The sequence below is a fragment of the Myotis yumanensis genome, unplaced genomic scaffold, assembly GCF_028538775.1.
Source record: "Myotis yumanensis isolate MYYU_CA2020_CCGP unplaced genomic scaffold, mMyoYum1.0.hap1 SCAF_14, whole genome shotgun sequence".
Taxonomy (NCBI): Eukaryota; Metazoa; Chordata; class Mammalia; order Chiroptera; family Vespertilionidae; genus Myotis; species Myotis yumanensis.
The window spans coordinates 41,918,666-41,930,966 of NW_027223765.1; the positions used below are offsets into that span (position 1 = coordinate 41,918,666).

At 46.7% G+C, this 12,301-nt stretch overlaps 1 protein-coding gene across 2 annotated transcripts in view; it reads left to right on the plus strand.

Moving 5' to 3' along the window:
- The window catches only part of CACNA2D3 (calcium voltage-gated channel auxiliary subunit alpha2delta 3), an 812,027-nt gene that overhangs the window by 628,270 nt on the left and 171,456 nt on the right, over positions 1-12,301 (plus strand). For both annotated transcript variants that reach the window (XM_070390783.1, XM_070390784.1), the window contains 5 exons: positions 5,148-5,219; positions 5,478-5,539; positions 7,169-7,236; positions 11,050-11,095; positions 11,249-11,346. In XM_070390783.1, the coding sequence (XP_070246884.1) occupies positions 5,148-5,219; positions 5,478-5,539; positions 7,169-7,236; positions 11,050-11,095; positions 11,249-11,346 (346 nt within the window). The remainder of the gene's footprint in view (positions 1-5,147; positions 5,220-5,477; positions 5,540-7,168; positions 7,237-11,049; positions 11,096-11,248; positions 11,347-12,301) is intronic.

The following is a 12,301-nucleotide window of genomic DNA, read 5'->3' on the forward strand; positions in this document are numbered from 1 at the left end:
ACCGAAAATAATTTTATGGTTGGGTCACAACATGAGGAACTGTATTTAAAGGGCCAGAAGGTTGAGAACCACTGGAAGGAAGAGGTACCTTTAAGTTCCCAGAGATGGCTGAAGGAATTGAGGGTGACTTTTATCTTATTCTTATATCTGTTAGTTGTTCCCAGACTTTCCACCATGAGCAGGATTATTTCTATAAACAGAAGGAAGCTGATATCAGTAGGAGCTCCCACACATTGAATTCTCCCTACAGGCCAGTACTATTCTAAGTGCTGTCTGTAGACCAACTTGTTTATTCCCCATAGAAATCCTGAGATATTGATGTGACTGCTGTCCTCATTTTACAGCTAAAGAAACTGAGGCAAGGAATTGCTGTAATGGTCCAAGAGCACTGAGTGTGGATTCCACGCCAGGCATCTGGCCCCAATGCTCTTGACCATGTTGGTATGACTTAGAAGGAGCCCTTGAATCCAAGACTCCATGGAGACACCCTGTATCAGTGCCTTATATGTGTCATCCTCCCCTAAGTGGTACAGAAAAGACGGGGTGTGCCTGCCATATAGCTGCTGAACAAATGCTGCGATGGTGGTGTGAGTAGGGCCCCATCTGGTTCTGCCTTGAGTCCAGCTGAAATCCCTGTGTTGCAGTGTAAGCCCTATTTCTCCCCCCCAACCCCGGGCAACTCACTTCTTCTTACCTGGGATGATGCTGATGGAAAGATTCCCCTGAGTCCTTTCTTTCCAAAGCTCTAGCGACCTCTTCTCCTGCAACTTATTTCTGAGACCTTTGGCTGTTTAGTTTGTTCTTTACACCCATTCTTGTACCTCTTCAGCTCATGGTTGAGCCTTGGGCCCCCAAACCAGCACAGCATGCCTGAGAGCCCAGGCTGAAGCAGGGAGAGAGAGAGGATTTTGTTGTACAAGTGCTCTGTGTCTGAGTCTGTTTTCACCTTCCGGTTGAAGGCTGGCTCAGGAATAACAGACCTGTTTCTCCACTGTCCTCCCTTCCCCTTGAACCTGTTGGCTTGGCCAGGGTCATGCCCATGGGGGCCAGAAGCGTTTGCCTCCTGTGCATCGGCAAAGGTGAGGCTCCTGATCTGATGTGGATGATGAACCTCCAATTAGGAAAATGAGTTCTCTTTCTATAATTATACACAAAATCTAAGGTGATCAGGGACTCTCTGGGAGAAGCTGCAGGCTCACAGTGGAACTGTAAGTGTGGCCACCAGTCATCGTTAGTCAAGTGGGTGCTTTGAGTGGTCAGCTAAGATGCCTCGACTTCAGGGTTCAGGTGAAAGACAGACCCTCTGGGGCTCCGGAAGCACTTCTGATGTCTGATCCGGCTAAGGCAGGGCCAGGGAAGGGGGTGCTTCCTGGAGCCCCAGAACCCTGATCCCAGTTGCCAGATTCTTGTATTCAGCCTGCAGAGGTTTGTCCTGTATCTTAGAAACCACGCTGGGGTGAGAGCTGCTGTAATGTCCACTGCATGGGCACAGTAGCAAGTGCTGGCTCTCTGATAGGGAAACATAAAGGTATGTCATTGATATTTTAATTTGCCTTTCTTTGTATGTCAAGTTGAACATCTGCACATGTGACTTTTTAAAATATATTTTTACTGATTTCAGAGAGGAAGGGAAAGGAAGAGAGAGATAGAACATCAATGGTGAGAGAGAATCATTGGTAGGCTGCCTCCTGCACACTCCCCACTGAGGATCGAGCCTGCAACCCGAGCCTGTGCCCTGACCAGGAATCGAACCCTGATCTCCTGGTGGGGCTGCACAGATGACTTTTGACGGCTACATAACATTCTGACACGAGCACACCCCAACTCCTTTGGAGGTGTCCCTTGCCAGGCCATGTTCATTGCTCCAGTTGCTCATGTGGTAATCCAGGTGGTGGTGGGGTTGAGGGAAATCAGACACTCTGGGCAGCACGGCTGACCACGCCCTTCCTGCTGGGTGGGAACTGATAGCATTGTCACTCCCCTCCTCTTTCCCCTCCTCTCTGGGTACCACCTCGGAACCCAGACCCTGTGGCTGGTGGTAGCCCTGACTTACCATAGCATCGCTGTCCCCTTCTCCAGCCTCACTCTCCTAGGATGGAAAAGTGACATTTCTGTGCTCCAGCCCCACAGGGCTGCTCCGTCACTGGACAGCCTATTGAAAAAGCACCAACCCCTTTCCGTCCTCTGGCAGTGAGGATGGAAAACCAGCTTCCCGCCCGCCCCAGGCCATAGGGCCTCCGCCGGTGGGAGAGCCTATTGGGACATCAGACCTCAGACTACTGCCTGGTCAATGTGTAAAACATTTCCTTTGATTTAAAAAAAAATGGCCAGAAATAGCAGTAAATTATTTTTTCTATTAATACTACACAACTTTTATATTAATGCTTTAAATTTGTCCAAATGCTTTCTCTCCTGATTTGAAAAGCAGAACAACATGGGTTCAGGGGGCAGAGAGCCTGTGTGGCCATGGGTGAGTGTCCTAAAGCCTTGCCTCAGTTTCGCCCGCCCCCCCCTGGAAAGCAGGGATAATAATGATCCCATAAGATGATTCCGAGACTCTTAAAACCTGTGCCTGGCACATAGTAAGAGCTCAGTGTCTGTCATATCACCCAAGCCTCCTAAGCCTGCTACACGGTTTACACAGCACCCGGCGGGACCCCGGGGGTCTGGAAGTCCTCACTCATGAACACTTCCGGCGGGATGAATGAAGTTGAGGAAACTGAGCCACAGCGAGGTCACGGGACAGTGGTATTGTCATGGTGAAGCCTGGCACGGGAGCCGTGACATCCTGCGTTACTTCTCTTTCCCGTGGCTGGCTCTTTTCAGTCGGTGCCAACCTGGAGGTGGCTACGAGCAGCAGTTCTCAACCTGAGGAATGAGGGGATAGTCACCAAATTCATTCGGTTGTTCCTGAGCAGCAGGGAAAGGCCATGGGGGATCTGTAAGATCAGGAGACACCAGGCTGCATCAGAGAAGCTGTAGTGCTCACGTGGCTCACCCTCAAGAAAGTCTAAAAACACTGGTTTACAGCATGGGCATCAGTGCCAAGCACACTAGAGTTTAAATCCTGGTTCATGACGCTATTGAGAGGGGTCTGACAGTAAAGAAAGTCAGGGGGGTGATGAGGAAGATGCTGCTGCTGCTGCTGGTGCTGATGTCGATGGAGGGCAGCCAACGTTGACTGAGTGCCAAGGGGGCGTCAGGCGCTCTTGTCAATATTAGCTCCTCTGATCCTCCCTAAACCTCTGTGAGATGGGTGCTGTCATTAATTCCATTTTGCAGAAAGGAAACTGAGGCTCAGAAGGGATCATTGATGGGTCTAGGACAGTGATGGCGAACCTATGACACGCGTGTCAGAGGTGACATGCGAACTCATTTTTTTGGTTGATTTTTCTTTGTTAAATGGCATTTAAATATATAAAATAAATATCAAAAATATAAGTCTTTGTTTTACTATGGTTGCAAATATCAAAAAATTTCTATATGTGACAGGCCACCAGAGTTAAGTTAGGGTTTTTCAAATGCTGACACGCTGAGCTCAAAAGGTTTGCCATCACTGGTCTAGGATCACAAAGCCGGTTCCAGGGTTCATCCCTTCACTACAGGGCTATCCTGCCCCACAGGTTGGTTTTCAGTAAGTGTAACCTACTTTCATTCGTATTGAAGAAAGGGGGAAGACCAGACTAGTCATCTAAGCATTTGCCTCGAGAAAGCTGAGAAAGCACCCATGACCCTAGCCCAGGATCCTCCCAGGCCCCCGCTGACTGCTCTGTGCTACGGGGAGGTAGGGTGGGGAGGCATGGAGGGTGGGGAGGCTTACCTAATCTCTGTCTTGCCTGGGGAATGTGAGAGGGGAAGGTCCCAAATGGCTTTAGGCAGGCACCAGAAAGAGGAAAAATGAAAACCATGTTAAAGATAAATGGAGCCGTTCTTAAAAGTTAGAAAGTAGACTTAATTAGGACCAGCTCTCCCCATCCAAAACCACAAAAGTTAAAATGGGAAAATATTTCCAGAAATGCCCATTATGTGTTGTTCAAAAATATCTAGAGTAAAAAAATATATGTTTTATTTTATGCATGCCTCCAGATAAAAATTATGCTTTTACCCTGTCTCACAGACGAGGGGAATGCAAACCCAGATCTAGACACCCCGAATCAGATCGAGGTTGCCTGCAAGCGTTGCAGTTTTCTATCACCTAGATCTTACTCAAGCTCCTCAAAGAAAAGAGGGGCAAGGGTGAAAAAGCAAAACAGAAAGAAAACCCAGCACAGGGCTGGGAAGGAGCCTTTCCTGACAGGCTGTGGCATGTCAGCATCTGCTCCTGTTCCATTAAATGGCCTTCCCTGTCGTCTCCCATTGGTGCCCATGATGGCACATCTTTCATCACTGTGTCTGCTGTCCTTCTCTGAACTCACGGAAGGGCCATACGTAATTAGGAGAGGTCAGCCAGGGGTGGGGGAGGGAGCCAGGCGCCCTGCTCCGAGGGGACCTCCAGAAATCAGATAGAAGGTTGCCCTGTTCCCTGCCCGTCAGTGTCAGCGAAGCCATTAATTGGCCCTGATTTCTCCGAGAGCATTTGGTGATGATTCATGCTATGGAAGCTAATCCCTGGCTTCCAAGTGGTTGGCCTCGTGTGTGTGTGTGTGTGTGTGTGTGTGTGTGTTTGAAACTACTGTGTAGGAAAACGCCTTTAACGCACATTTTGAAAAGTTATTTCTCCATGACAAACCAATGCCCTTTTTGGGAATACAACTTATCCCCGGAGACATTCTTGCTCCTTGAGTGTGTTGGGGGTTTGTCCTTGGACTTGTCAACATTGCATAGGCTTTTCTGTGGGTGTTGCCTGAGGTTTACCCCAACACCCCAAATTGAAGTTAGAGTCATTTATTTATTTATTGTAGTTAGCCTCTCTCCCCTTGTCCAACAGCCATTGGGTGTTGATTCTGCAGGAGCCCTGTTTCCGAGGTCTGAGTGCCACATGCACACTCACCATGGAAGCAGCCAGGATGCGGCAGGAAGCAGCCCAGATCCGTCTCACCTCTGCTTTGCACAGGCCTCCATTGTGCCACCGAGCCGGAGGGTGCAAGGTGCCCCTGTGGCTTAGTAACCCAGAGGAGAACTAACACTGTTTTCTTTTATCATTTTAGTTACGAAATGCCATGGTGAATCGAAAGACAGGGAAGTTTTCCATGGAGGTGAAGAAGACAGTGGACAAAGGGGTACATTTTTCTCAAACATTCTTGCCACTTAATTTAAAACAAACCACTGTGAAAAATTAGCTTTTGAAAGCTCTATCTGGAATAAATATCTTTCGCTGAGATCATTTTTCTCTTGTCTTTACTTATCTCAAACAAGATTCATGTAGTACTGTTAACCTGATCATAGTGTGTCCATTTATTTTTATTTATTTCTGAAAACGTCACCTAGCAGACTAACCATGTTTTCTTTTCTCTACGACCTTTTTTTTTTCAATCTAGAAACGGGTTTTGGTGATGACAAATGACTACTATTATACAGACATCAAGGGTACTCCTTTCAGGTAGAGCTGACCATAATACATGGACATTCCATCCGACCCATCAGTTGTGTTTGTACAAAACCTGCTGACACTCTCAGAGCTCATCATCTGAAGATAACCAGACACCCTGCCCAAAGGCTGGAGCGAGTGAGGAAGGGCCTGTGCCCAGGCTGCTTTGGTTTTTGGTTTCCAGGAGGGGGAAGATGGTTCAGGCTCACGCAGGGCAACTCACTCAAGTGTCTTGGCTTTTGCATCTCATTATCCAGCAAATAAGCTTTGGGGGTTCCAACTAAGGGGGGAGAGACAAGTTCAGAGGGTTACCAGGGTCCTTAACCATCTAACTTGCTGCCTAGTGAGTTTCATTTCACCTTTTATTTCCATGACCCAAAATTTAAAAAAAAAAATCCTTCAAACCTGTAGGTAGCATACCCATCACTACATGCTGTACTTCCATTTGAATTTCTCTGAACTGTCCTTCTGTGCTTGTCCACCTTTGAATCCTGTTATTTCTCTTTGTAACAGTCCTGGGAAATGGCTTTGCCTCCTGCCTGCTTACAGATGCGTATGTGGCATTCTGACGTCTCCCGCTGCTGTTTCTGCAGCGTCGGGACACTTTTTGTCAAAAGTGATTTCAGTGGGGCTGCTTCCTGTTCCCAAACGGTTGCCTCGCAGAGCTAAGGAGAGAAAGAATTTACTGACTTTAGATTAATCTGAAAACTAAGTGATGGATTGTTGTCATAGAAGGCCAGGGATCATGGGTAGGTTCCATTGGAACCAGAGCAACCCAGGGAACACTGGACTGCTAAGGGTGTTTGCCAAACGAAGAGACTGTGTTTTCAAAGCATGGTCTCTTACTTTAGACAGATGCAGAAAGTAGCTGACATCAGGCCCGTGAGGGTGTGATAACTCTGTTAGACTAGGCCCAGGGGTCGGCAAACTCATTAGTCAACAGAGCCAAATATCAACAGTACAACGATTGAAATTTCTTTTGAGAGCCAAATGTTTTAAACTTCAACTATATAGGTAGGTACATTGTTATTAACTTAATTAGGGTACTCCTATGGCTTAGGAAGAGCCACACTCAACGGGCCAAAGAGCCGCATGTGGCTCGCGAGCCGCAGTTTGCCGACCACTAGACTAGGGAGAGAGTGAAGCAAAGAAGCCCACAGAACAGCCATGTGGCTACGCTCAAGTGGTGGTAGAAGTTTTCCTTTCTGCCCTTGGGAAGGGCTTAATTTGCCTTAGTCCCGAGCTCTACGGTCTGGAGGGGCCCGCCTCTGGCTGAAGGCAGGGCAGCGGTGCAGGGGTGCGTAAGGTGGTAGTGAAGAGCAGGGCAAGTGACCCTTTCGAGGGCATCCAAGAAAAGGGCTTGCGAGGGGGCTGCGCAGCTTGCCACACCTCTTTGTAAACACGCGAGAGCCGCCAGTTGCTGCGGGCACTTCCAATCAAAAAATGTACTTTGAAGCAGCTGATTGAACCTAAGAAAAACCAACACCAGCTATAATCAGTGGGGTTTTGAAAATAAACTGTTGGAAAAATTGTTTACAGAACATGAAATGGCAATGTGAAAATGGAAAATAAGAAGTTAGCCCACAAGTCTATGCCAGTCGATGCCATGGGTCTCAAGGTCTGCTTTGTTTCTCTGCACAGTTTAGGTGTGGCGCTCTCCAGGGGCCATGGGAAGTATTTCTTCCGAGGGAATGTAACCATTGAAGAAGGTAAGATGCTGCCGTGGTCAGTCTTATCCTTTCTGTGGGAAGGAAGCCCGGGCGCCCACCGTGGGTTCACTGAAGAACTTGGGCATCTGTCCAACACTCTGGCCAATCCCTGGACATTTGACTTAACTAACAGCCACTTGATGTCACCTGCTTTTCTACATTGATTCCGAATGGTGGGAACCCCAACCCGTGGGGCCTTTCTTATGATTTCATTTATTTATATTCTGCTTTAGTCCACAGAGTTGTGAAGGCCACTCATAGGAATCATCCTCTAACTATATGCTTCTCACCCATAAAAATCAGTACCGGGAAAAATAAAACTCAAGCCAAGGAAAAAAAATGAAAACAAAATTATGCAAGCCTGGGTCTCCTACACATTTAAGCCACACATTTCACTTGTGTTTCATGGCAGCCTGGGTCCAAAGGGTCCAACAGGAACTGCTCATTTCAATGATTTCCATAGTTTAGAAGGCATAAGTGGCCCCTTCAGATTCCCAGACCCTCTGGTCTTCAGAAAGCCCTGTAAACTCCTAGCAACAGGTAGCAGTCGTTATAGCTCTTTAAGACTAAAATAGTTGTCACACCTTTACTGTCCTTTTCATCTCCCCACAACCTGGTAGCTCAGATAAGTTACCTTTCTGTTTCAGCAGCTCACAGGGAGGGGTGGGCTGGCCTCTGAAGGGCTTCACTCCCAAACTGTCCTTGAGTGCATCCCTTGCCCAACCTGGGTGTTCAGCTTTGCATCTTCACAAAGAAGGAGTTGGGCCAGACCAGTGCTCTGTCTGGGTGTCCCCAGGGGATATGGCCAAGGGCAGAAGGTCTATTTCAAGTCAGGTGTTAATGAAAGCTGATTACAAATGAATGAGAAGAACTTCCAGCAGCTGGACCACCTTGTGGCTCAGATGTAGCTGAGAATGAAGCATGAGATTGGTTGTCCCTGAGATGCCAGTTATAGACAGTCTTCTGGTTTACCACTGATTCTCCATGCTGTGTTTCAAAAGTGTTGCTTTTTGTCTTCCAAGCAATTGTGTCATCTCAAGGAATAGGAAGGATAGGGAAGGGGGTTCATAGTGGCCTGTGGAAGAACTCAGAGTGTGCCCACTGCAGAGCCAATCAATTGTGTGGCCTCTTCCCAGAGACATGCAAGAGAAAACGGGCAACTTTGTGACTTGGACAAGATACTCAATAGAATGTGTTCTCCAAAATTATTTTTTTTTAATTCTAGAATTTTCTGGCCCCATGAGCCATGTGTAGCTCTGTGGATATCACTGCCTATGAAGCCAGAAAATATATGTTTAAGCCATCTGAAGTCAAGCTGAGGAAATACCCCATGGTCAGAACAATCAGAGAGAGTATGAATAGATTAATGGCCTCTCATGTGTCCATTCCCTTAGTCAATCCTCAATACATGGTCTGCAAGTTGTTTTGCATGGTCTTTTGGATCATTTTTTAGTCACTATCTTCTCCCTGTATGTCCCACAGCTGGTAGGCTGAGAGTCAGGTAGAGATCATTTCAGAGCTAACTGTAACCACCATGCAAGACATTAGTCTGAATCCTCAGCAAGGGGCAGAGTGTCTGGTTATCCACAAAAATGAGGTCAGATCTCCCTCTCTCTGTTGGTCCTCTATGAATAAGAGGGCTTGCAGTCCTGCCACCTGTGCTGAGTCACAGAGCCTGAGAAAGCTGCTTCGCCCCTGGCTAACTAGGAGAGACTCATGTCATTACTAAGGGCCAAGGCATGATTGGTGTGCTGTTCTGTTCCTGGAGAAGGAAGGAGGACCCTGGGACGGACAACCTCACTTCTGTAGGATCCTCCATAAGGAATGCTGCCCCAGAGAATGTAGGCATTTTTAATGTGCTTTTCAAATGCCAGATATTACAAAGATGGTGAACACATAGATTTTGCTCCAAATGTAAGGAGTCACTACTGAGGTTGAAGTCATGGGCTGTAGTTCTACCTGCTGAAATCGCTCCTCTTCTGAATCTCCTTGACACTTTGTCTGCATCTTTAATATCTATTATACATAATGATTGTTCTGTAAATTAGAGACTATCTCATTAGTGTCAGCATTAGCAATCATCAGTAGGTGTAATTTTGTCAGGAGGACCAAAATAAGAGGTGAAAGAATTAGAAAACAGTTCAATTTATTTGGTGCCCTAGGAACTCTGAGAGGAAGCAGTAAAAAAGATCTTTCTTTCACGGTCTCATGTATAGGTCCTATGAAATATAGCCAGAGGGGGCTTTGTGGATCAAAGCTGATGAGAAAAGAAACTAAAATAATAGCTAGAATTGACATCATTAACCCCATATTCCAGGAAGGCAAGATCTCACATGAGGTCCTTCACACTCATAATTCCTTCTGCCAGGAGCACTCTCTCCAGTAGCTACATGGCTTTCCCTCACCTCCTTCAGGATTTTGCTTAACAGTCATTTTCTCAGTGAAGACTTCCCTGACATCCATGGCTAAAACTGAAACTTTCTTTCTCCACCCTTACTATCTCTTGTCTCTCCCTACCCTTGTTACATTCTCTCTTCTTCATAGATCTCACCGCTAACTGATACTCTATGTATTTTAATTTTATTTACTTATCTCTTTCCTGCCACTGGAAGGTAAATATCAGGAGAGAAGTGATTTTTGTTTTGTTCACTGCTATATTCTTAGGGCCTGGAATAGCACTTTGCTCAGTGAACATATGAAATGAAGGGAAGAATTGTCCTAGGAACCAATTACTATCCCATTCAATCCTCTCCTGAAGTCTATCTGTTAGGCATGTTCACCTGTATGTTCTGGCTGATAAAACTCAAAGTTGAAGTGACATTCCCAAGATCATTCAACCAGTAGGTGCTGGAGCCAGAATTTGGCCACTTAGGTGATAGATGATGATAGTCTATCTAATGTATCCCCTACTTCCTGTAAAATTGAGCAGGAGTGTGTGTTGATTGATCTAGTATTTTTCTGTATTTTACACATTTGTATTTGAGGAGAAAATTGGAATCCGGGGTGCAGTGAGACAGTGCTGGTCATTTGGGAAACTCTGACATCCTAAAACAGGCTTTCAGCACCATTGGAGTCCCTGAGGTCAGCACTCGAAAGTATGGCTGCTGATGACCCACTGAAATGAAGTCTCATGAACACAGAAGGAAAGAGACTGATTTCACAGAGTTGGGGTGTTCTGGACCATTCTGTGAAAACGCCCAAATTCTCTGCTACCCCTGTTCTCTTCGCTACCTTTCCAGACCGATGACTCATTTTCACTTAGGATTCTGTAACAACTAGCCATGTTTGCTGGTCAGTTGAGTATTGGCAATTTCATACCATTCAACTTATAATTTCACCCTCACAACCACCCATCAGTTAGAGACTGTTACCATTATCCCTGCTTTGCACATGAAGAGACAACATTTAGAAAAGTAAGGTAACCTGCTAAAGTCCCACAGGAGTTAGGTGGCCTCGCCCAGTCCCCAGCTCAGGCTGCATGGGGATCCAAAGGCAGTGTTTCCACCATCATCCTAAGCTCCTCTCCCACGACTCACTGGTGCATCATTTCTCGGCAAGGAGTTGAGGCTTTCCTGGGATACATACACAGCCGTGGAAGGTGGTGGCTGAGTGAGGAAGAAGTTTTTCCTGGAAAATAACTTGTTTCCTTTGATCAGAGTCCCTTTTCCGAGGCAGATATCTTTGGGGTTGATGTCTACCCTTAACCAGCCCAGGGCCCCGCCCAAGAACATTTGAAGCACGTGAGAGGATGAGGAGGGTCAGTGCCCCACACAGATGGCGTTTACTCATTAACGTCTTCTCCTTGACCTCCAGGCCTGCATGACTTAGAACACCCCGATGTGTCCTTGGCAGATGAATGGTAAGAATTAAAATCCTTCATCAGTACTGGTGTTTGGTGCCTGCTTTGTTCTCAAGTTCTCTATACTCTCGTGTCCAGTTCTCCTGTTTTAAAGGCAAAAGAAGGTGATGCTGTGACTATTTACATGTTGTCTGGGCCATGTCATGTCCGTAGGTCCTACTGCAACACGGACCTGCACCCAGAGCACCGCCATCTGTCTCAGTTAGAAGCGATTAAGCTCTACCTCAAAGGCAAAGAACCTCTGCTGCAATGTGAGTGTGCTTCCAGACGCGGCGTATGCAGGTGGTGGTGGGGGGGGTGAAAGCAAAACCATCGGTCGCTTCAGTGTTCCAGGGGAGCTTTGCTTTGGCAGAGACTATCAGTCACCTTAAATCCAGCCAAATGTCTGCTTCCTGTGGGAACAAGAGAAAGAATGTGGGTTATGGAAAGTCATGTAGAATTCCCGATCCCAGATTAACCCTTTACACCAGATTTATCCTCCTACCAAACGATTTAGTCAAATAACCATTTAGTCAAATACCTGAATAGGATGAAAATGTTACAACTGGGAAGGGACTGTATATATCTGCTTATCCAGCTCTTTTATTCTATAAACTAGAGGTCCAATGACAAATACTCGTGCAAAAGCAGGACTTCCTTCCCCTGGCTGCCGGCACCGGCTTCCCTCTGGCACCCTGGATCTGGGCTTCCCTCGCAACATCCAGAAGGACGTCTGGAAGGACGCCCAATCTAATTAGCATATTATGCTTTTATTATTATAGATGGTAAACCAGGGCTGGAAATAGGACTTGTCTTACTCAAGGTCATAATCTAGGTGTCCTAATTCTCTCCAGGGTGGGATTGCCACTGCTTCTTGTGGGGTATGTGCTGCTCCTCTCCTCCCACCATGTGCCCTAGGAGGGAGCTTAGTGGGTCAGAAATGGCAGACAACTCATGCAGAGGGAAGGGCAGGGAGAGCAGCAGCAGGCCTGGCGCTCACCAAGCACAAGGTCAGATCTTGAACTGTTAGTTGCAGTGGCTACAGACTAGGCAGAGGGAGACTCATCCAAGATGAGCATTACAGACCCTTAACAGCTATCACTTATTCAGTGATGTGAAATGTTCCTTACACGTGTTGTCTTCTAGAATAAGCACAGCAGCCCTGGGAGGTGTAAGGAGATTGCCCAGCTCCTAAACCACATCTTCATGGAATGGATTAACTTTTCT